Genomic DNA, 25,135 nt, shown 5'->3' on the forward strand with positions numbered 1-25,135 from the left:
GAAATAGGAATCCATTTATTTACTTTATGTTGGGCACAAACACATAGCTTTAATGAAGACGTGGTCCATTTTTTGAGAAATACGAATCCATCAATTTACTTTCTATGTAGATGCATTTACATTTTTCCAAATGCAGATAATTTTTCTAAAAATATACCAACATACTTATATAATAATGCATCATAAAACAAAACATCATTATGCTCTTACTACTGTCTAAGTATTGAGTGAGTGCAAATCCTTGAAAGTACTAAGATAGGCAACTCATGCCTCATCTTACAATCCAAGAAGAAAAGCTAGAAAAATACACTTAGAGGCTCCTGCTAATTGACTAGGGGCAATGCCATAATTTCCTAACACAATGGTGAACAAATAATGCAAAGGGTGGATAGAAACTTACATCAAGGATATGAGGAGGTAGGAAGCCCTTCTCATTCTTCAAGACATCACTCATTCAATGGATCCTATCAATACAACAAAATGATACTCGTAATGAGGCAATTTGATTCCCTGAGGTTCCAATATTGCCATCATCTCCTCCTCCTCCTTAATGGTATATTCCCACAAATTGCCCTTCATAGGGACATCAATTTTTTTATAAACAAAAGTTTTAGAACATGAGTCAATGCCTACGGAGGGGTTAATTCTCTATATTTTTTTTCCTCACTTCACGAGCCATGACTACCCTAAAAACCAAAAACATAACAGTACAAAACCACAAAACAAAGGTAACAATGACAGAAAAGTCACTATTTTAGAAAATGTGGCAACAAATTCCCAAACAAAAACAATAAAAGAAGAAAAAAAAGAAACAAACTTACCCAAATGGAACTCCTTCAATAAATCATTACCAAAGCAAAGAAGATTTAAATGAAAAAAGCAATAAAGTTTCCCTAAGTTCTACGAAAAGATGAAAAACTTCAAAAATTGAAGACATCTATTTATAAAATAAAATGACATTAGAAAATTTAATAGGCAAAATAACTCATTACCAATCATAGTGCAACACATGGAAAATGTTGTGATCAACACATCGTTCTAGTATCTAAACAAAGTGTGACAAACGACTTGTTAAATAAATGCAAAATCATATAAAAAATGAAATGACAGGGTCACAACATCCGACGCAACTCGCATGCCTCTATATGAATCCTTAAGTGCCCATTCAATAAAAACTAAAACTTTTCCTAAGTACCAAAAGTCAAGGTCGGCATAACTTTGCTTTTTCTAAATCATCACAAAAAAAAAATCTCATCACTTTATAACCAACCCTTTAATTAGGGAGGGAAATTGTTATACCTAAACCACATTGCCTCAACAAGAATCATCCAAGAAGGCTTTACCTTGTGCAAAAGTGAATTTCCTTGAATGAATACTCAAACAAGAAGAGCTTGCCTAGGTATAGGGTCACCCAACTCAAAAGCACAGTCACCTAGGCAAGAGCTTGTATAACTAGAAAGCCACATTACTCTCTATGACTCTACCTTTACCTAGTAAGGTGCTCGTTTGACGAGGCATATGCTAGATTGCTAACCACTTTATATAGATCCCCCTCTATCTACACAAAGGAGAACGACTTTTCTTCCCCAAGAATATTTTTCTTAATCTCCATTCCTAAATAACTTGTGGTTCTCAACACTTGCGTAAAACCACTTATAACCTTCTTCCATATAAAAAATGAAGTTGATTATTCTTGTAAGAAGTGTGGTGATTTGTTGATATATTAGCTTAAATAATTTCTTTTCTTAATAATCTAATTATTCATACCCCTCCTCAACCCATAAATAAGAAGATAATGCGTTTTAGTGCACTCGAATCCACATCCTCCCATGTTGATAAAAATATTCATGCTAGTCAAACTAAAATTGAATGGATAATAATTTCTTATATAATAATCATAATTATTATAAAATATAGAGAAATAAAGAGACTAAAGAACAAAGAAAATATGAAAAGTAATAACTATTAGAATTTAAAATCCATCAAAATTTTATCTTGATAATAGATATCCAGATATTCATAACAATAATGTTTTTTATATTCAATAATATTTTAAATCTCAAATGCCACCTCTACCGTATAGAGGTCACACGTCGTTGGCAGCTGAAATGACGGTCACCTGAAACACACCTAAGATCATACATCCGTATTATCCTAATATTTCTCTAACTGATTACCTCTTATTACCAGTATCTTCTTCCACAGACAAAATAAATAATTCAATTCAATAATGATACGAAAGTAGAAAATCACCCATTCGCTCTTCCAAAATTTCCACGCCTCTCCTTTTTCGCCGCCGTTGTTTGCTTAAAAGCTAAAGAAAAAATCCACAGCACAAACTCAATCCAAACTTTTTACTTCTTTTTTTGTTTAATTATGATTTTTCGATTTTTAGTGCTCTGATTCTTCTTTCATGTAAGAAATATATATACATTCAGAAAAAAAAAGAAAAAAAGAAAAAAAGAAAAGCAGAGTGAGAGATGGAGAGTTACAGCGTCGATGTGGCGGCGATAGCATACAAGCTGAAGGACACAACCAATTGGTGGCGTGACATTAACGGTTCACGGCTCTGGCAAGATCGCATTTTTCACATTCTCGCCGCTCTTTACGGTCTCGTCGCCGCCGTTGCTCTCGTATGCCTCTCCTCCCTTCTATCTTTTTTCTTTCTCTAATTAGAGCTTAGCTTGGTTTGATTGTGTTTTAATTAATTAATTAATTTTAAAAACTAACCTCCTTATTTGCTTTCTCTACCTTTTTAATGCGATAAGAAAATTTTATTTAAGAAATCAAGTGGAATTAAGATTCTGTTTTAGTATATTTATGGTCTTAACGTTGTTGTCGTTAATTGATATTTTTAGGTTCAATTGATTCGGATACAAATCAGAGTTCCCGAGTATGGTTGGACCACGCAGAAGGTCTTCCATTTTCTAAATTTTCTGGTGAATGGGGGTTTGTATTTATAAAATTTTAATGAAAGCTTTTTATTTTTAGTATTTTGGTTTCTGTATTTAACGCGATTTCTTTTTTAACACAGTTCGCGCCTTAGTTTTTGTTTTCCGACGGAGTGTGCAGAATTTACATCCAGAGGTTTGGGACACCATTGCTCATTGCGTTTATCTTTTGAAAATATATACTCGGACTTAAGTTGTACATAATTTGTTGCTTGATTTTCGCATCTTTTCTAGATTGTTCAACATATCTTGCTTGACATGCCGAGTCTAGCTTTCTTCACGACATATGCACTTTTGATTTTGTTTTGGGCTGAGATTTACTACCAGGTTAGGTTATTTGAGCTTTATGAGTTGCCTCCCTACCTCCTGCTTTCTAATTTTATGAGACTTTATCTTAAACTTTGTCTATCGTAAACAGGCACGTGCTGTATCAACTGATGGATTGAGGCCTAGTTTCTTTACAATTAATGCTGTAGTTTATACTATTCAGGTGATATTTATGTTCTATTATTTTGGTAAAGTGCCCATAGAAAGGAGAATTTGAAGTTGTTTTTCTCTCTGTTTGAAAGCTAGTAATGTTTGGTCCAGAACAATAATGTTATATAGTTTCACATAACTTAGATTGTTGATTTGTCACATATTCTATACATGTTAAGTGGGGAAGGATGTATATAGCATTTGCAGATTTTAGAAGGTTAGAAGAATATGATATTTATTTTGCCATTAGTTGGATGAGGGATAAACCATAAAATAGGTTAGTAAGTTAGAATACGCTATTTCTTTTGCTAGAACAATGCAAGGATGTTTCTAGCACTTGCAAATTTTAGTAGTAAATATGAACCCACAAAATATATCTAAGTTGTTCGGACTCTTCATTTTTCATGAAGTACCCATGACCGACATTTATGTCCGAAACACGGATATGAAGATATGACCTCCTAGGATCCTTCAAATACATAGAAAAACATAGAAAAACTAGCCACACCTATGTCAGATACATACTCGTATCTGACCCTCATACCTGAGTCCAAGTAACATAGGTATATATTTTTTCTTATCTAGCAAGTTTAATGATTCTGTCACCTTTGTAAGTGCTGTTGCATACTTGATTTTCTTTGAAACATTGCTTCGGACAAGATGTTGATAAAGTTTCTCTAACATGAGGCTGGGGGTACTTGATTTCAGATAGCAATGTGGCTGATATTGTGGTGGAAATATATCCCAGTTTTAGTCATTCTATCTAAAATGTTCTTTGCAGGTAAGTCTTTTTGGTGTTCTTAATAGATTTTTAGTAGTTAACTGTTGAGTAACTTTGGTGCTCTGTTGATGTACCGTGATTCAGGATAATCACTTAGTTTAGATGCTTTATAAATGTTAATCCTGTTGTAATTTGTTTCAATAATGAATGGATATTTGATCCTCACTGTATATGTGCAGGTGTGTCACTGTTTGCGGCACTTGGCTTTTTACTGTATGGTGGAAGGTAATTGCATTGACATTTATTGTATTGTTTCTAATTGTTTTAATGGCATTGGAGCTAGCTTAGTGTGATAATTTGGTTTATGTTTAGGGAGCACACATTTTAAAACCTCTATATCATTTTTCTTTTTATATGTTGACATAAGCTTTGATATCTGGTTTGTGAATTAAAACAGTGGATTTTTCCCTGTTATAACAAAACCAGGAAGGATAACAGTGCGTTAAACATTTACATATAATAAACAATATATCATGTTGATATAAAAAAAGCAATATATCACTATGTTGTACTACAAAACACTCGCATCTGCATACAATGAATGTAAAATATAGTAATGATGCAGCTCAACTAAAACTTTTTAATATGGATATACTTTGATCACATGTGTGCACCTAGTTACAGACACTTAGGCTTTGCTAAACATTTGTACTCATTGTTGATAATCCTGTATGCATCAACATTAGAACAAATATTATTAGTTTATTTAGAAATGAATACTTGGTTATGTGGCTTTTGTCAGAGAAAATTATTGACGACGACTCTTGTAGTTCAATGTTGCTTGTATCATCTCCTAATTGCATTTGCCCTTGTTCATATTCTAAGATACCAGTTAGATTGTATTGTAAAAATACCTTGTCTATTGTGTGAGCATGAGAAAGCTATATAATAACATATCCAATCATTGCAGGCTTTTCTTAATGTTGCAGCGTTTCCCTGTAGAGTCCAAAGGACGGCGTAAGAAGTTGCAAGAAGTATATATTTACGTTAATGCAGTTGTGGTTTTGAGTCCAACAATTTTGCCATCCATTTGCATTTTTTGATTGTTGTTTCTTTTTGGATTGGGCAGGTTGGTTATGTGACAACCATATGCTTCACATGTTTCCTAGTCAGATGCATCATGGTAGACCCCTCATTTCTTTTCTGGCTTTACTAACCCTTTGTATTTCTCTTGAGAAAGCTATAAGCTTGTTTTATTTGATCTTTGTGAAACTTTAGATGCATATAATGTTTATAGCATTTTTGTTAAAAAATGGAAGTATTCAACTTGAACCCTTTAGCTGCTAGTTGGTTTAGATCATTTATCTAATTGATCAATCATTGATCATTTGTTCAAACTTATGTAATTTGAGCTCTATTGTTATTTTTTTGTGTAGATGTGCTTTAATGCATTTGACAAAGGTGCTGACCTTGATGTTTTGAACCATCCAATTCTAAACTTAATATATTACCTGGTAAGTTTGATGAATGGTTGTTTTATGTTGCTTATTTCTATTAAGTTAGATACTCATGTTCAAATACAGTGTGGAAGTTTCTTAACTCATCTTATTGCCATATAAAAATTAAATGATTGTTGCATGCTTCTTTTACTTAACTAGAAATTCATATTTCAAGAAACTGCAAGTTTGACAAGCAATTTATAAGTCTTTGCCATCAGATTTTTACATCAAAGAAGCTTTTAAGTGCAGTGATGACTATCTTTGCTGTCAAATATAAAACGGGGTTGTTTTAACATCATATATTGTTATGACCAGATGTTGTATACTGGGTCAAATAGATCACCATCACCCAACTTTTATCCTCATTGCAACCTAGTCCTTGAACTTAAGGTTTAATAATAGTTTCACTGATAATTGTGAGTTACATCTACAGCCATGTGTTAAGTTTTTTAATTTTTACTAATTAAATTAAAGAACATATACTTCTTTGCCTATTATCATAGAAAATAGATTTATCATGGTGGATTCTAAATATGATTCTTGTTTTATTTTTGAATTGTATGCTTTTTTTTTTTCTGAATATAATCTTTAGTTTAATACATATGGCTTTTATTATTTTTACTTAATATTACAATCTGATGTTATCCTTGAGTGTCAATTCTTGTCCTATATATATATTTCTATTGCATGTCAGTCAAATGCTATTTATCTGCAACTTTAATATAGACACTAATCACATAGGCTAAGTTGGTATATACTATCTACCGAGTAGTTTCGACTTCACAAAATAACCAAATAAAACAGTCTAAGTAGGATGTTAAACTTGGATTTCTCTCAACAATCTAAGACTGAATATATCTATTATTATAATTCCTAAGCGTGGGACATGAACTTCATGCCTTGCTTATAGATATGGAAAGTGAAATTTTAAATGAATTTTGTTGGTTGGTTTGTTTTCTTTTGATGGGCAGTTGGTGGAGATATTACCTTCATCCTTAGTCCTTTTCATTTTGAGGAAGTTGCCACCAAAACGAGGTATTACCCAGTATCATCCTATACGCTGAATGATTGACAAATTATGAAGGAATTAACGATTTCAAAAACGGGTCATCGTGCACCCTGCAAAAAAAGAGAGCAGAAAACAGCAATAGGGGGAGTGGCAAAACCTGATGGTCTTTGTTGTGTTTGTACTCAACGAGCTGCTCTTAGGCCCTGGATTCTAAACCTTCGGGTGTGGTCGAAGTTAGAAAGTTTGTAAATTCTGAGGGAAAGAGATTGTGGAACATATCAGTCTGTTTTGGTACCATACAACATGTAAAAGCAAAACCCAAAAGAACCAAAAAGAACAAAAAAGAAGAGTTGAAGTTTCTTAAATTTTATGGAATGTTAACGTGGATGATTTTGTGTATCATGGTAATATTAATGTCTGGGATAAATGTTTGTTGTGAAATTTTAGACATGGATGTGTTTTGCTTCTAACATATGAATTACAAGAAGAGATGCAACATACATACCTGGCAAGACTTAAAATTGCCTGTTCGATTTGATACTTGATAGCTGAAATCAATAATGCAGAGATGGAGGTAAGGGAGATTATTTTCATTGAAGGACTGGGAATGAAGTTTCAATTTTAACACACAGCTGTCACATATATAAATGGTTGTTTAAGAAGGTTGACTTGTGGTTAGAATAATAGAAAACCTACCATTCTCAAGTCAAGTGTCAGCCAACCTATATTCATTTTGAATGTCAGTTTTTTAGGGGAATAAAATTTTAACAAAGAACAACAAAATAAAATTTAAGTGCATTTGATAGAAAAAAGATTGAGAAAGGAAAAACATTGGAATAATAAGAGAAGAGAATGTTGAACAGGATGTTCGGAATTTGCAGAAGTCGGCTATCATGTTTAGTGCCAATGTCAAACAGGATGTTGGGGTTGCCTTTGTTGGTTGGTCGTAATAAGAAACAAATTTTCTCCTTTATTCGAGATTGGTTTGAAAATTGTGGCACAGGCTATGCCAGTATGTTGTATGGGTGTGTTCTTGCTGCCGCTTTCTTTGTGTGATGCCTTGCAAAAAAAAAAAGACTATGAATGCTTGTTTTTTGAAGATCTGGGCATCCGAATCGGCAGACATTACATTGGGCATCTTGAAACAAACTTTGTGTATCAAAAAATTGAGGCGGTATGGGCTTTCGGGATCTCCGATGTTTAAATCTTGCTATGTTGGCAAAGTAACAAGGGTGGCGATTGTTATCGAACCTGGACTCTCTTTCATCATGTAGGTTTCTTGAAGCAAGGGTTTTAATCTTAGTTTTTGACTTTTATCAAACAATAAAAGGAAAAAATATGTTCAATTTTTTCATTTAATTTTTTTTGTCAAGCATATCAATGGAAAAATAATGTATTTTTATTTTTCTATTTCTTTTTTTTCTCGTGTCAAGTCAAAATCTTAAATACAAAATAAATAAAAAAATGATCCAAGCTCAATAATTCTCATTAAAAAAAAAAACGCTAGATCATTTGATAAAAAGAAGAAACAAAAATTCTTAGTATCTCATTTTCCTTAAAAAAAGGGAAAAGAAATAATCTCCGGGCATCATATCTCCTATATAATTATTAAACATTATATCCTTAATATGTCCTACAAAAATGTAAGAGCTTTTAGAGATGATAAAAGGGGATATGCTATTATGCTTAAAGCTCAATAATACAGCATCAATAAAAAACCCATTATCATTTAAAATTTCATTTGATAAAAGAAACTCATTGGTATCCCATATTCTTGAAAGGAAAGAACAACCTCCATCTTTCGACATTTTTTTCATTCAAAGTCAACAGTTAACAAGCCCACAAATTTTACAGGAGTGTTTGAAGCTCATGCGGTGGCCTAGCTACCCAATCATTAGGACAATTACCCAAACCTAGCATTCCTAGCTACCCAATTTGTTACCATGTTGCTTTCAAAGTCTATAAAAGAAAAAGAAGCATGAGAAAAGCACTGAATTGAGTACAGAATGTCTGGTTTAGCTGTTGAGGTATTCCAATCATCGAATGAATTTGGTAAGATGCGATGAGCAGTCACATTGTGGCAGTCAAACTTAAAGATGGCTTGCAGCGAACCTAGTTTTTGTTTCCTCTAGACATATTGCATGGATAACAAGAGCTTCAATATCCTAGATGGGTCCCACACAAACAATTTGACATCTAAACATTGAAGCTAAATTAATAAAACGGAGGAAGTATGTCTCGAGACATGATCACATCGAAATAAAAATACCTAAAATAAGGTGAGATCTGTCTCGAGAAATGGAGACCCCTATCTTGAGACACAATGTTAAAATTTTTCAATAAAGGTTGCATTCAAATCCTAACTACGTCTTCAACCTCGTTTAACCCCAAATGTTTAGAATATGATTAATGTACATTCATTTAATTTATTTGTAAGAATGATTGAGAATGTAAGGAAAGTATAATTGCTTAAATGACATGTTACATATTTGTGGTTGATTTAGTTTAAGTTGCTTTAAACGTAATAATGAGTTACACAATTGATTTTGACGACTAAATCAAACGTGAGATGTCACAAGATAAGATGTATCATTACCAATATTAGATCTACTTAAGGTAAGCCACTAGCACCTAGACCGAGCATTGTGGAATTCTTATTCTGAAAAGTGCCACACAAATTTGTCATGCATTTATGGGAACCTATAATGACTTTCTCAATAGCCTTACATTCGTTGCGACTAAAACATGATCACAATAGATTGGTCTTCAGATTCTCAAATCAAAATCAATAATAATAGTCCCAACTCGGAGAAGGCAGGGGAAGACACTTGGAAAGATGTCAAATCATGTACCAATCAATTTGACATATTTAACTAGATAAATACCCTAAAGAATACTTTCCTAAGCCCAAGATGGAGAGCTCAACATCGCAGAGTCCAAATATTAAGGGAAAATAGAAACCCTAGGGAGACAAGCCCGAAGTGCATCTTGATTAAAAATCATTCTCCATACTTGTTTTGTGAGGAGAGCAATGTTAAACTGTTAAAAATCCCTAAACTCCATTCCTTCGGTACTCTTCTTAGGGCGTGCAAGTGGTAGCCAATTCATTCAACTAATGCCTTATCCCTTGCACGATGAGATTCGAATTTCCATGGCAATCGCTTTTAGAAGCACTTCATATCTCATCTAAGAAAGTAGCTTCTCTCTCAATCCCTTAGCAATTCCTAATCTTTTCATATGCAAAGTCCAGGGCCACTTTCTTGTTCAGACTCCATACGATAACTTCAGGTATTTGGAATAATGTCTTATATCATTGACTCCGAGTATATCTCTTAAAGAACACTTGATCTAAGGTGACATATTTTCAAAAAAAAAAAGAAAAAAAGAAAAAAAAGAACCACTAACTTGTTGAGACTCACTAGTTGACGAGACATATTGTTGAAACTTTATAGTAATCTAAAGATAGCAGCATAATTTTATTATTCAGCCATGCAAGGTAAGGTAATCATTTGCAAAGAAGAGATGAGCTAAAGAGGGCCTAGTTGCTGATTCTAAGCCTTGGAACTTGGAGTTCAACATAGCTTTTTGAAAGAGGTTCACCTTGTCTCAAACCTCGCTAAGGGAAAAACTCATTGCCCCTTACCCCATCAACCATCATCAAGAACTTGACTATTGTGATACATGCTATGACTCTCTAGTTTAAAGAATCATGGAACCTTAGCTTTGTTGAGAGTCTCTCAAGAAAACCGCACTCCACTCTATTGTAGGCCTTGTTTAGATCAAGTTTAATAGCCATAAAGCCAAGTTAGTTTTTCTTATGTGGGCTACCAACATATTATCTTGAATCTACTTCCTATAACAAAAGCTGATTAAAAAGGAGATACATTATCCAAAAAGAAAAGCCTCCACCAATTTGCCATGATCTTTGCTATAACTTTGTAGCTAAAGTTGCAAAGACTAATAGGCCTCAAGAGTCTCTTCTGGATTCTTCACCGAGGGGACAAAAACAATGTTGATATATTATTGATTTCCTTAAACATTCTTTCCCTCTTAGGAAAAAGAAAATCCCAAATGCACACAAATGAAATTACAATTAATATTTAATTAAAAAAATATAATTAATAATTCAAAATATCATACTTAATACCTTTTAATTTAGTGCTTTTAAATGATTAGTATTTTAATAAAATTAATCTTCATAATGAAAAATGCATACATGAAAAAAATTATTAGAAATTAAGAATATAAATTGTTTTAATATTTTTAAATTATACCAATGGATATTAAAAAAAAATTTAAACAAAATTAGTAAAGGAAACCATCGATAAATGTTGTATATATTTTCTAAATTATTTGACGAAATTTGCCTGTAAATGATCGTCAGAAAATCATATAGTAATGTACTGACAGCGACAAAATTGTCAGTAAAAGGTTTATTAAAAATGGCGACAGTAAAGACAGTGGACAATACTTTTATTCATTAACAGATGTCAGTATAGATCAAAAAATGTACACCGATTGAACCTAGTGTCACTAAAGGCTTCCATTTGACCATCGCTGTAAGTTTTATGAGTCTATACTGACGGTTTTTATGCTTATAATAACAGATTTTGACTCATAAATAAATAATTAGTTTTCTAGTGCTCCTTAGGATACTCAATACAATAGTGGTTTCTTTTTGTTTGGTAAATAGAAAATTTAGAAACAAATTTAGGAAAATATTGTAAACTAATGTAATTTATCTGTGACCAGCAACGATTGTCGAATACCATCATCTAAAAGGTCCCTTACATATCTAGGGGTTCCTAAAAATAACCAATTGGTCCATCACGCCACCATCTGCCTTAGCAATGCAGTCCACAACTCTGTTGGCATCCCTCTGAACATGTCTGAAGTTAACTTTCCAATGTGTTCAAATACCATATATAAATTTTAATATTTGATATAAATATATAACATATAAATTTGGTTTTATAATTATAAAAATCATTTGAATTAATTATAGATAAGTAGATATATGAGTAATCAAAAATTGAAATTCATTGTGGCGAATGGGCCACCATTGGTATTTTGGGTGCTTTCTAAAATTTTCTCTTTTATCTATATTTTTTCTTCCATTAAAATCTCTCCGTTTTGATCGCTATGGTTTCTTTTGTGTACCCCCATTTCTTCTTTACATATATACATCTTGTTTCTTTTTCAAATTTTCAATTCCCTCTTCAATAATGAATCCAATAGAAATCAACCCTGAGCAAGACAAAGTCTGCGATGCTGATCAGAAGATTATTCCCAACGGCGGAGTGAGGGCCGGTCAAGATGGAGATGTCGAGGTGGGAAAAAGTAGTGAAAACAAAGAAGATTCGGATTCCACTGAAGTTAATAAAACCCCAGATTCCGACGTTGCTAAGGAGGCTGATCATCAAATCAATTGCAATGGCCATAATAAATACATTCCGACCAGCAAGGCTCAAGTTCATCTCCCGAAACCGGAGCCACCGAAGCCAAAAATGGAGCGTTCGCAGTCGTTGTCCATCGCCGAAAGCATGCCTTCGATAGGGAAATACATAAGAGATCGGAGCAGCAGCTTTTCAGCGGCGATCAGGAACCGTTTATCGTCGGTAAAAGAAGGCAGTGGCGATTTCGTGTTGAAGAACGACTCGTTAAACTTCGAGGTAACGGAGTTCAAAATCCCCGGCGTGAAAGTCATAGTAAAGCTGAAAAGCGAAGAGGAAAGGCTGGAAGATCAAATAAGGGGTCGAATAACGTTGTTCACGAAGTCCAACTGCGAACACTCGATCGCTGCTCGCCAATTCTTCAAAGCAAAAGGGCTTAGATACGTGGAAATAAACATCGATGTGTTCACCAAAAGTGGGCATGAATTGATGGAAAGAACGGGGAGTTGCGAAGTGCCTCAGATATTCTTTAACGATAGCTTGATAGGCGGATTGGCGATGCTGAAATCGTTGAGTGAGAGTGGGGAATTGCATGAGAAAATGAAGGAATTGTTGGGTCCGAAATGTCCCGAAGAAGCACCCAAAGCACCGGTTTATGGAATTAACGATGAGGAAGACAAAGAAGATGGATTGGTGGGGGTAGTGAGGTTTCTGAGACAGAGCTTGCCCATTCAGGACCGTCTGATTAAGATGAAAATGGTCAAGAGTTGCTTTGCTGGTCCTGATATGGTGGAAGCCATTATTAACCACCTTGACTGCGGCAGAAGAAAGGTATATATATATAATTTGCAGTAAACCACAACGTTCATCTAATTATACTTATGTTAATTAAAGGTCAAATTGTGGTTTTAGTCCCCTATACTTAATTAGACATAATTTTATCCAATTTAATTTCATTAGTTAGTTCAAAAAGTTAACTAGTCTAATTTCGTCTCTCTAAGTGCTTTTAAGAAAAGAGGATAAAAATCTAAACTAGCATGAATTTTGATCCAAAAGGTTTAATCCAATATGATGCTTTGGTTAGGGTTGAAATCCTATTATCTGAGAAAAAGCAATGATAAGGTTAACAGGTAATGATGATGGTGTAGGGCATTGCAACAGCGAAGGTGATGGCCCAGAATCACTTCATCCACCACGTCTTTGGGTTAGGAACATTCTGTTGATTAATAAAAATAGAATCACAGGAAGTTTAATCTTACATGACATTACTTTTTTTTTTATAGGGAAAATGATTTTGAGAATGGGAACCATTATTATCGTTTCCTAGAACATGAACCATTTATAATGGGATGCTTCAACTTCAGAAGCTCAACCAACGATAATGAACCAAAACCTGCATCTTTTATGGCGGATAGGCTTTCCAAGTTAATGTTTTCCATTGTGGAAATGGATGGCTATGTTTCTGACGACAGACTCCATGTCGATTATTTCCGCATCAGCAAAAGTGAAGAATTCCGCAGGTATTTTTACCAATATATTTAAGTTCTGATCATCCATGTTTTTTTTTTAATAATATCTAGAATTACTTATAACTTCTCCCTAAACCATGAATAGGAGGATATATACTGCCTTTCAGTGCACTTAAACCCACATCTTTCTAGATTGACAACAATACCTATATCAATTAAGTTAAAACTCAATCGACATTTTCCATGTATTTTAAATCTAACGGTTGCCCCACATTTGCATAGATTTTGAAAACATATGCATCTAGAACACAAATAATGCCAAGATATATTGCACTAAGTAGAGAACACAAATTTAAACTTTAAAAAACCTCCTGAGGAAAATAACCCCAAATTTCAAACCTTAAAAATAAATTATAAAACAAACATAAAATAAAATAAAAAACAATAAATTATATTATAAGAGGTAAAGTAATGATAATTTTAAGCTATGCAAAATCCAAGAAATAACTTAAATTTTACTATCCCCATCCATATCAACATGTGTCAAATATTAGGACTTAAAAAAAAAATTTAAATGAACCCGTATGAAGATTTGATGGTCAGGGTGTTCTCAAACTCAAATGTGATTTAGGTTCGAATCATGTTAATCGTATTTATTGTTCGGGCTTTATCTTGTTTTTGTATTTCACCAAAAAAATAAAGCAGTGTAGATTTGAGCTTCTTCTTTTCACTTTTGTGGACCGTTTTAGGGGTGACATCAGTTTGATTTTGTTTTTCTTTTTCATTTTTTAAATTGAATTGGGGTGTTTTTTTTTTCATTTTCCAAATCGAAATCAAACCGATGAACATAAGAAATCGATTATTATCGAACACTACTAAATCGGTTCGGTTCGGATTTTAACAACAATAGGTAAAAAAGAGACGAACTTAGATTCTTGGAAGTTTTAACAATAATAATAAATAAGCAATAAATTCGTAAGATTCTACCATTGAAATTAAATTTAAGATTTATTTTTATTTAATTATATAGAATATGTAAAAATATAATAAACGCTATATTTAAAATTCAAAAGTAATGAGTTTTGTTTTGGATTTTAAATGAATTTATATATTGAGTTTATCTGTTCAAAAATTGAAATTTTTAAACAAATTTTTTAGACTTATCTAATGAAATAAACCTAATCCAAACCGAATTATAAAAAAGTCAAACCGAATCAAATTATCGGTTCGGTTTGATTTCAGGTTTTTTTTCTCAGCCTTAAAAGGGAGACAATTTAAGAATGAAAAAGTAAAGTTAATGAATGCATGGAGGAAAGGAGTTAAATGGGGTATTGATATATGGAAGCAGGTATATAAATTTAACTCGGGATCTGCAAAGGATAAATCTTCAATTATTCACACCAAATGAGAGGCTAGCCTTCTTCTTGAACCTATACAATGCGATGGTGATCCATGCTGTGATCAGCATCGGCCATCCCGAAGGCATACTTGATAATAAAGCCTTTTTCTTGGATTTCCAGTACGTCATTGGAGGCTACCCTCATTCCCTCAGCATCATTGAGAATGGCATCCTCAGAAACAACCGAAAGTCCCCTTATTCTTTGACCAAACCCTTTAGTAAAGGGGACCGCCGTTTACATGTATGTATACCCCCTATTTCCCTTTTTCTTTCTTTTACATAATGTTCGACTTTTTTGAATGTGTTGTTTTTCATGATAAATGATGGCAGCTGGTTCCTATGAAAGTGAATCCATTGATTCATTTCGGATTATGCAAAGGAACAAGATCAAGCCCCAAGCTTAGGTTTTTCACTGCCCACAATGTGGAAGATGAGCTCATATCTGCAGCCAAGGACTACTTTCAGAGTGACGGGATAAAAATTGATAGGGAACTTAGAACTGTTTATTTAACTCGGATCATCAAGTGGTAAGGTTTTTGTTTTTAGATGGAGTGGGATGGTGACATCTCTGAGATTAAAGCAACACATAACGTAGGCATTTTCTCTAACAGGTTTAGCCAAGATTTTGGAGGACAAGAGAAGGAAATCTTGGAGTGGGTCCTGAATTACTTGGAAGGAAGGAACGCCAAGCTTTTGAAGACTATGTTGGGTGATAGAGACCCTATTACCATTGTGTATCAGGATTATGATTGGTCTGGTAATTTGTGACTCACTGCCCCTGCTTTTTAATACCAGCAATCCTTTCATGCTATTTTTTCTGATGGCAGAAGATTTGGGATGAAATCATTTAACCAAAATAGGTTTATATTGATTAGGAAAAGATACAGGAAGAAGCTGTATTAGCATAGAGGTTTCTATTTACTTATTTATTTATTCACATTATAAAATATTGTTTTTATTTTTCTTTAAAAAATTATTTGTAATGGGAAAAAAAAAAGAGAGATGGTTGTTGTCATGTATATGCTATATTTTTTTATTGGTTAATGTAATTATTATTTAATAGATGACCTTTAAATTTTGAAGTTCAACATTTGTAAAGTTCATGCTATTCAAGTCTCAGCATTTATATCTGAAGGCAATTCCTTTATAATTTCAAATATTACAAAAAAATGAAAATCATCCTAACTCAGTGAGTTGAAATTGATCAAGCATTTCAAATTGGTCAAATACTGAAACAAAAGAAGATGGCAGAATACAAGCAATTGCATAATTCAAAAGCACCAAATAGGGATTCACTCCTAGGTGTTTTGCAAGTTACAAATTATACACATGAATAAGCTTCAATGCAAAATTCATCTAAACCAGTTAGAGATCTGTTTTTCCTTCCTGGAGCAAGGAGATTGATAAGTGGTCTGCAATTATTATCCGGTGCTTGAATTTGATATCTGGAGGGTAAGCATTTTCAGGTTCCAAAAAATGGGGGATCTCCACAAATCTTCCATGGTGGCACCCAATGTTGTGATGAGTATTTGTGTTTACACAAGAGACAGCATCCTAACAGCTCCTGATGGCATTTACACTCGATTTCTATTTCTTTCTTTTGGTAATTACACAAACCAGATATATCCAATCTCGATCTCAACAATCCCATATCAGCACCTCGGTTCCTGCTTGAGATGGATCCCACTTGGCGAGCCAAAAATCATTGTCTGGGTACACAAGGAGAAACAAAACAAGGTGAAACAAGTATGCTCCAGAGTGATCAAGTGGACCAATACAAGTAACCATTGCTTATTTGCTTAAAATATTTGCAGGGTCACCTATTGCCCTGGGGGCTACTAATTTCCTGCCACTAAATCAACATTAGTCGGTGGTATAACATTATAATGGATTGACCTCGAGGGGTAAAATTCAATCGTTCCCCCCTCTCCATCTCAGGGGCAGTAGAAATTTCATGATAAAGTTAAGTGCTCAGTTTATGTGACCTAACATCAAGCTAAGATGACTGCATGCTGACCTGTAAGTCAGCTGTAAGTCATCAACGGTGTGAAAGGAGAATAGACATCAACAAGCAGTCGAGCAGCTGTAAGATGACTACATGACTAAATGCAAATTGGTGAAGCTGAATAACGTGAACAGAGTGTAAGACCAAAAGAGACCAAAATTCAGATCAACCCAGAAAGGTTACATTCTCAACCAGCATAAAGAAGGCTTTGCATGAAACCTCAATTAGATAAATATAAGAACAGATTCCATAAATTGAACAAATTTTTAGCTTATGGCAGTGTCTACGACTCCACTTTTTTGGCCACCCACCCCAGCACATGCAAACTGAATCAGTTTAAATGACAACCTACCTGAGGCAAGACATTAGTTGCTCCAGGCAAGAGGCCATTTGCTAAATCCTCATTAACAGATACAGGTAATGGTGGCATATGGCTCATTAATCCTGGCATCTCTCTCATGCTGCAAAAGGTCACAGTGAAGTTAATAACCCGGACACGTGCACAAGGGTAAACCCAAGAAAAAATCAAAATGCTAGTTTGAAGGTATTAATCACCAACAGATAATTACTAAGAAAATCCACGTACTCATTTAGCATGGCAGTAATATTGTTCCTTGCGTGACAAAAGAGGTCAATGTTACCCTGTAACTGTTTAAAAAGCTTTACTTAATAAGCCAGCCTCAAAAGACTGCTAAGAAGAATCATATATATAATATGAGGCAATCAAAAACAAAATTTAACGAGCACTTTGAAAAAGAAAAATAAATGGACCCGTGACCTCCTTTGAAGGACAAGGCCCACTTAAAAACCAATACACAATGTCTAGCATGGATGAAGAAATACATCCTTTTTTTTTTTTGTCAAATAGAGATTAAGCCAGTTGAAGTGAAGGAGCATGGAATAATAAAAGTACACCTACAGACATATATGGGCCAGACTGTTGCCATGTTCTATAATGAAGAACTGGATTGGTTGAAATCACAGATATCTCATATGCCACCTTGTATCAGTTTGCAAATGAACCTAAAATTTTGAACAATGATGATAGATCTGAAATGTTTGTTCTTCCTAGTTTCATCAGTGATATATATTTTTCCTACTCTCACTCTAACGCCATCAACGTTCATCACTTAAAGGAATGAGTATCACCTCAGTTAACCTCTTGAACTTTACAGCAAACACTAGCATAACTTTCAGATTGAACTTTAAAAAGTAGCACACAAACAATAAGGCACCGACTTCATGTCAATTAAAACTTATTGTTTGCTGCATGATTGCATATTATCAATCAAAGAAATGCTATGAACTAGGAAATGACACACTCACCTTGTATTGAGAAAGATTGGATGTGATTTGACTAAAAGTTTGAGCATTTTGCTTCAAAAGATGCATAGTTGTACCACATATTCCTAAAAAACACACAACAGTTAGATTTACATTAAACAATACCTTTAACTGCAAGCCAATATAAGGAAGTCACATTATCCAAAAGATGCATTGTAGTTAAATGCCACAGGTGTTTAGGCTGCTAATATTTCACAGATATTCACTGATTCTGTGTTCAGCTACTTGACAATTATAACTAATGCATTGCTGTTAACTTTCCAAAGCTTGTTTTCTTGAAACTGTTTTTATTTTGGAAGATTACACAAAATATTTTCCTACATTCCTTGAGATAATAAAAAAGGGAGATCCAGAAAAATACTGGTAGGAAGATATTAATTAAAAGCAGCCACAACCAGAAGAAAGATATTGATACTTCTAGGTGTAGGCATAAAATACAAACCTTCAGAAGGCGTTCTTTCATTCTGATCCAGATGACGCATCATGAGAGGATATGCAGCCATGGTTGGTGGCAGAGGTGAAGGCATAGTCATCTTAGAAGATGATTCCACCAGCTTATCCTGAAGAAGTATGATCTTTAGACTATGGGTTCCTCAATCAAATTACATCCTAAAGACAGTGGTTGATTCAGGAAACGAAGACAGGAAACCCAGTCATGGCATTCAACTTAACAAATTGAGATACAGCACATTTACTTGCTGTTAAATTTTACTCATAATTAACAGTTTTCTTTGTGATTTAACATGAAAGAAAGAAGGCAATTCCAAGAAAACCAAAAAAGCCACAGAGCCAGAGGTGTAAAGAGTATCATTATGCTGTCAGAACATTTGAAAAGTATAAAATATGAATTAGAAATTTCTAATTCAAAAATAATTTCTATAGTTAATTTCTGTACTACAGTGGTGTTGCATTATAGTAATTGGCATCTCTCATTTTGGAAAGGTCAAACTTTTAATGTGAACCAAGATAAGCCTTTTTCTTTTCACTTAAAAATAGTATCTTCTTTTTTCTCTTAAGTTTTAGGTATCATATTTGGAATGTTTCTCTAATTGATATATTTTTCTTCTACCATGCATCAATCCTGGACTATTACTGCACTTATTTTCTTTCTTTCAATCCTAAAAAGCACTGTTTAAACATGTATAAAATATTAATCAGACTTCGACCTAATAAACAAAGAACTTATCACAAGGGTAGTTCCGTGAACCCCAAACAAAATCCCTACCTTAAATCTATACTTCATCCCAACATCTCCTCTGCTTTTTCCATGAGAAAATTAGAGAAATTCTACAAATCAGGATTTACATAAACTTTTGAAAAATGAAAGAAAGAAAATTGTTGTTCCTTGCCAAATTCAAACCTTAAATTTTATGTTCCAAATTAACATGCCATGAGTAGGTAACTAACGGTAATAAACATACAGATAATCATATCCATTAATAAATCTAATATTAAGGATAATAATTATAAGATAATCCCAAACAAATAATATAAAAAAGACCAAAACATAAATAGAAGAGTAGAATAGTAAATCTGCAATCTCATGGAGCATGTGTTTTTCTCTAGAAATTTAACTAACATGCTTAAAATCATTAGGGGAAAGGGATATAAGAAATCAATATTATCTGTTGCGTGAAATTACAAAAATTCATCAGCATACCTTCCTGTTGTTCACCTTCTTTCCCGCATTATGTTCCTCAGGTTTTCTACGCTTTCTCTGCCAATTTCCAAAAAGTACCTTTATCTTTTAAAAGAGATGAATATATCAAATATGCATATACAACATATTATAAATACAAATAATAAGACCAAAGTAACTTATGTTTCTTGACAGCATAGTCTAACCAGGCCAGACAAAACCGTGATAAGACAAAAGGGGGCTAGCAGCCTCTTCAAAATGGGAGGAAGCAACAAACTTCTGTAGCTTTTTGCTACCATTTCAGTCGGGGGCAATCGCTAACACATTAATTAACAACTTGCTTAATAAATAATTTTGGCCTACTTGGGAATCAGTCAAAATAGAATTAAGAAAGAAGGCATTTTGATCAACAAAATTAGCATAGATAATTTTGGGTTTAGGGTTTATCAAGTCAAATATTCAAAACATCACCAAATGCAACAAATTGCAATGCATTAAGAACAAGGTAATTCATTAAGGACATGCGTTTTGGTTCATCGTCTTTTTAGTACTGATAATCTAGAACAAGTTTTGTCAACCGAACATCTCTGCCATATCAAAACTAATAATCTTACAAATCATATGCAGACAAAGAATGAGACCTTAAATCATATGATACAAAACAATAAAAAACAGTACAAACGATGGTAGAAATGTATCATTAAGAAAAGAAAGGAGCTTACTTGCATCCACCTACACCTCAATGCAACATCACGTACAGTTTTCTCAGGCAAGCTAGCTGCAATCTTTATGTACTTCAAAATATTTGGTTCCTCTTTATATCTATATACATGTACATTGAAAAACAAAAATTAGCACCTAATCTTCATCTCAAAAACAAGACATGCCTAATTAGTACCTCCTTGGAAACAGTTCTATCATTAAAAAAAATCAAATACAAAAAACACACGGCAATCCTACTAACATAATAAGGGATCTTTTACTTAACATAAAACATGACAAATTCAACTACACTACTTATTTTAATAGTGCAGAATTATAACACTTGCACTTACTTTTCAAGGCCATCCTCCAATATATACTGTTCATCAACAGACCACTCCACCGCCAACCCTGTATCATGATTGAGCCCTGCAACAGAGTCGACAAGGAAGGAAGATCCAGAAGAGTTTCCCGGTTGTAATAGGGCAGGGGAGGATGTAATAATACTGGAATTCCCAGGCAAGAACATAGGCGGCGGTGCAAAGAAACCACCCATCGGAATCATCTCAGAACTACTACTAATAGCAGTAGTAGTAGTTGATTGGAAAGATACGGCCGGTCGGTTCATAATAGAAGCTAAATCATCCACATGATGAAACCCAGTGTTCGATTCTGTGGTCAAATTTTCCGTTTCTTTCTTTTTCCCACCTATCTCACTCAAATTTTGGCTTTACCAAAAACCCAAAACAAATTCAAATATGAAAATAGAAATTCCTCCTCCCATCATCACACACTGTAACTTGTGTCAAACTTGTTTGTTCTGTAACTTGTATAACTTTATTGTTCATTTCAGCTCAACAAAGACCCAACGGTTGAATCACTCGCATACAATGACAAATTGCCGAAAAGGAAAAGAAAAATGTCATATCAATATCGAAAACTCAATCCCCCAAATCGAATCCTAGAAACAAAAAAAATCCCATCAATTTGAATAAAAAAGAATCTAAGGTCAAAAGACGACACGAAGAAGGGGGGAAAAATGACAGATAGAGATGGATGAATGAATGAAGAAGAGGGAGAAGTTACCTTTTTGTGGGCAACTTTCCGACGAAACCCTAATCGGTTATGCGTTTTACTTTCTCACTACAAACTAAAAGCTTTGCTACTGTTACTTTGTTTTATATATAATTTTGGGGAATGGGGTTCTTTGCTTTAATTTACTATCTCCATTTTTGTTGCTGGAGAGACAAGAGATTAGCTTAACACCTCTCCATCCAATAGAAAGTGAATCTTTGCAAAGCAATGAAGGAAAATAAAGAAAAAAGTTTGGGTTTTTTTTCCTTTTTTAATTTTTGTAAAGTGAAATTTGATTATTAGTATAAATATGTGCATAATTGAAATTTGCAGATCTTGGAATTCAGCAACAGTGCGAATCCCCATAAGCATTTGATGCCAATTATTGTGGACTCTCCACCTTTCCTTTTTGCTCACCTTTTTTATTCCATTTATTTTTTTATATGTTGTCTTCTTTTAACTGGGACTCCCTTTTTTCCTCTCCTTCTGTTTTTATTCATTTGATTATAGACTACCAGATTTTCCATGGAAAAGAAAAAGCAAGCACCTTTGATTCATTTTCAGATTTATATTTTCATATCGTAGAACAGAAACATAATTTTTTTTATGAAAGGGTCTTGTATAATGTATTTTTCATGGATTCAGTCCCTTATCATTTGGGTAAACTATCAAAATAGTCACTTTTGTTTACCTTAAATTACATTTTAGTATTTTATGTTTGAAATGTTACGTTTTAGTCACTTACGTTATCTCATTGTAACATTTTACTCACTGAGTCATTAATTTCCGCTAACAGTGTAATGGCAAACTGACGTGATACGTTAAATCATTATGTCAAACAAAAATTTTAGATTAATTTATACAATCAGTCTTCATATTTTTTCGTTTTGAATAATTTAATTTCATGTGATCATAAATTTAATAAAAAAATCAATCATATCAAATTAATTGACAGAATTAATAATAATAATAAAGTTATAAATACATAACAACACTGTATATAGAATTTGACCTGACAGAAACTCATAATTCTATTAACAAAGCTCTTTACATTCTTTTTAAAGTTAATTAATAGTTTTATATTTTATTTGTTATTATTTATGTATTTAATTAAAATATTATTCTTTTAAAAAAATTTAAAAAATATTTTATGTATTAGAATTATCTATACTATTATCAAAATTCTTGATTATGAGTCAACCCAACACCAATCCTATTAACAAAATTATAAAAATATCTTTCCGAAATTAAAATAAATTACGTTATTTAAATGTATTTTAGTCTTTTTACTTTTAAAAAAACAACAAAAAATTTGCATATGTCTTAATTTAAAACTAAACCAAAATTTTATTTTAATATAATTCATTCATTTCATTCCTTGATTAAATTGAATTAAATTCCTTACTTAATATTGTAAACTTGTTTTATTAATCATAAATATTAAAAAAATATTTATTTATATAAATTAAATGCTTATTCAACTATTTAAATCGTTTTAATTTAAATTAATAATTTCTTTTGTATGAATTACAAGAGCAGTTGGAAAGACACACCTGACCATCAAACCAACATGCGGATTAAGTTCAAATTAATAAATTTAAAATTAGTAAAATTGTTTTTATTAAGAAAAGACAGTTTCCATAAATTATTCATAATGGATTTAATCATTGATAAAAGAAGTTGGAAAGAATGCTATATTTGGTTAGTGCATAAACATTATTATACATAGAATGGGAAGTTGTAGTATGGAAATAGGCAAAAAGAATCATGATTACTTGAAAAAGGTTTTAATGATTTCAATTTGAAACTTGTAATAAATGTGTCAGAAATCCAAATAAATGGACATTTCATTCAAAGGCCCAAAACTCATTCTTGGCCCAACACCCAACAATGATATTGTTATCAACTTCAAGATTATAGGAATATTAACTTATAATTTTTATTTGATTATTAATTTTAAACCATTTATTTACTTTATTTATTTTAAAAAATAAATTTTATGTGTTTTAAGTTTAAATTTCATTATAATATTATTTTATTAAAAATATGAAAAAAATAAAAATATACCCGTATTAATATTTATTACTTTGGATATATAAAAAGTGTATTTTAATATTTATATTTTAAATTTGACCGCTAAATTTTGATTTATTCAATTTGATTTTAAAACTATTTGAATACAAAAGTTAATCAAAATATTATAAATATATTTTTTTAATATTTAAAAATAATAAATTCATTAATTTTTTTGATACAATATTGTGAGTGGGGATGGAGTTAACATAATTTGAACCCGTGCTAAACGAATGTTTGATAAGAATTTTAACAACCACTCCATACAAGTTAAGACAATAATAAATTAATTAATATAATATTAATAATTAATAAAATCAATTATTTATAAAAACAATCATTTTATTATATATATATATATTATTTTTCAAGTCTTTCTGTCATTAAATAAAAATTCTAAGTTCAATTTTTTTTTTGTATTTTATGAATTAAGTATTGTTCAATATTAAAATGAAATATTTGATATAATATTTTTCTTGTTAATTTTTTTTTCAAGTCATAAAAATCAATATTGAGGGGTAAAATAAAAAAAAAAGTTGATGGCAAAATTCAAAGCATATTTAAAGTTTAGTGGCAAAATTCAATCACATAAAAATTTAGTGGTAAATATACACAATGATCCCACAAGGTTGACTTTAAAAAATTGTAAAGTTATTTGTATTTTACTTTAAATTTAATTTAGTATTTTTAGTATTATGTTTATATATTGAGATTAACTTATGCTAGTATCATCCCCGAAAATAAGGTTTTTATGCACTAATATCATGTCGTCAAATTAAAAAAATAATATTATACACCCGTTAATATCAAATATCTTCTTCATCTAAATATATATGTAAAGCAAATGTAATTATTATTATCGATTGATGTGATAATACATCATCAATAAAGCAAATATAAGTATGAGTATAAACTTGATAAATTGAAATATCTCATTAAAATTGTAAATAATTCTAATTAAAAACGATAAGGAAATTATATTTAAAACTTAATTATAAAGATGAGACTCACTTTAAATATAACTAAAAAATGAAACATTTGGGAACTCAAAAAATTGACATAGAATTCAATGTATCCATATATATATATATATGATACTAACTAATGCCTTTTGCAGGTTCGGATCTGATTTCTTGGTCTTGTTCTATAACAGGGATTTTCTCTATTAAAAGTGCGTGCTGGATGTTGAAGGAGGGGTTTTGAAATCCCAAGGATGTAATTTGGAACATAGTTTGGAAGTTTCCTGGGCTTCAGAGGGTTCAGCATTTCATTTGGATTGTTCTGAAATAGAGACTCCTAACCAATGTCGAGAGAGTTTAAATGAGGATTGGTTAGGGTGAATCTTGTCCTCTTTATGGATATGGTTATGAAGATGCATTA

The 25,135-nt window shown here is 32.4% G+C and overlaps 2 protein-coding genes and 1 long non-coding RNA gene across 7 annotated transcripts; 1 reads left to right on the forward strand and 2 right to left on the reverse strand.

Annotated features, from left to right (window-relative positions):
- Positions 1 to 2,340: 2,340 nt before the first annotated feature.
- LOC107919882 (uncharacterized) lies at positions 2,341 to 8,010 on the reverse strand. The gene is made up of 3 exons (XR_005923441.1): positions 7,163 to 8,010; positions 5,064 to 6,909; positions 2,341 to 4,617 (listed from the first exon to the last, which is right to left on the reverse strand). It is a non-coding gene; the product is annotated as an uncharacterized lncRNA (long non-coding RNA).
- Positions 8,011 to 11,728: 3,718 nt separating this feature from the next.
- Positions 11,729 to 16,016, forward strand: LOC107919055 (uncharacterized). The gene is made up of 6 exons (XM_016848583.2): positions 11,729 to 12,881; positions 13,199 to 13,254; positions 13,334 to 13,570; positions 14,868 to 15,159; positions 15,249 to 15,445; positions 15,530 to 16,016. The coding sequence occupies exons 1-6, from the start codon at positions 11,883 to 11,885 to the stop codon at positions 15,684 to 15,686; spliced, it is 1,938 nt and encodes a 645-aa protein (XP_016704072.1). The 5' UTR covers positions 11,729 to 11,882; the 3' UTR covers positions 15,687 to 16,016.
- A 92-nt stretch (positions 16,017 to 16,108) lies between these two features.
- Positions 16,109 to 22,216, reverse strand: LOC107920411 (uncharacterized). 5 transcript variants are annotated; one of them, XM_016850122.2, is made up of 9 exons: positions 21,695 to 22,216; positions 20,962 to 21,569; positions 20,629 to 20,728; positions 19,928 to 19,984; positions 18,710 to 18,827; positions 18,250 to 18,332; positions 17,510 to 17,571; positions 17,276 to 17,384; positions 16,109 to 16,627 (listed from the first exon to the last, which is right to left on the reverse strand). In XM_016850122.2, exons 2-9 carry the CDS (start codon positions 21,234 to 21,236, stop codon positions 16,571 to 16,573), a joined length of 861 nt encoding a protein of 286 aa, XP_016705611.1. In that variant the 5' UTR covers positions 21,237 to 21,569; positions 21,695 to 22,216; the 3' UTR covers positions 16,109 to 16,570. The 5 variants fall into 5 exon arrangements, 4 of the variants coding, with proteins under 4 accessions (XP_016705611.1, XP_040965875.1, XP_016705608.1 ...); XM_041109941.1 differs by having other exon boundaries at positions 17,510 to 17,565; positions 21,695 to 22,214; XM_016850119.2 differs by having other exon boundaries at positions 19,928 to 20,011; positions 21,695 to 22,214.
- Between the last annotated feature and the right edge of the window lie 2,919 nt (positions 22,217 to 25,135).

Source organism: Gossypium hirsutum, chromosome D13 (genome assembly GCF_007990345.1).
Source record: "Gossypium hirsutum isolate 1008001.06 chromosome D13, Gossypium_hirsutum_v2.1, whole genome shotgun sequence".
NCBI lineage: Eukaryota > Viridiplantae > Streptophyta > Magnoliopsida > Malvales > Malvaceae > Gossypium > Gossypium hirsutum.

What these genes read in the sequence shown, in the direction of transcription:
- LOC107919055 (XM_016848583.2), top strand. Translation starts at nt 11,883, where the DNA reads ATGAATCCAATAGAAATCAACCCTGAGCAAGACAAAGTCTGCGATGCT. An exon ending in TTCATCCACCACGTCTTTGG is followed by an intron (nt 13,255 to 13,333) that starts GTTAGGAACATT and finishes TTTTTTTTATAG; the next exon opens with GGAAAATGATTTTGAGAATG. An exon ending in TTAACTCGGATCATCAAGTG is followed by an intron (nt 15,446 to 15,529) that starts GTAAGGTTTTTG and finishes TTTCTCTAACAG; the next exon opens with GTTTAGCCAAGATTTTGGAG.
- LOC107920411 (XM_016850119.2), bottom strand. Translation starts at nt 21,236, where the DNA reads ATGAACCGACCGGCCGTATCTTTCCAATCAACTACTACTACTGCTATT. An exon ending in CCAATCTTTCTCAATACAAG is followed by an intron (nt 17,572 to 18,249) that starts GTGAGTGTGTCA and finishes CTTTTTAAACAG; the next exon opens with TTACAGGGTAACATTGACCT. An exon ending in ATTACTGCCATGCTAAATGA is followed by an intron (nt 17,385 to 17,509) that starts GTACGTGGATTT and finishes GACCTTTTGCAG; the next exon opens with CATGAGAGAGATGCCAGGAT.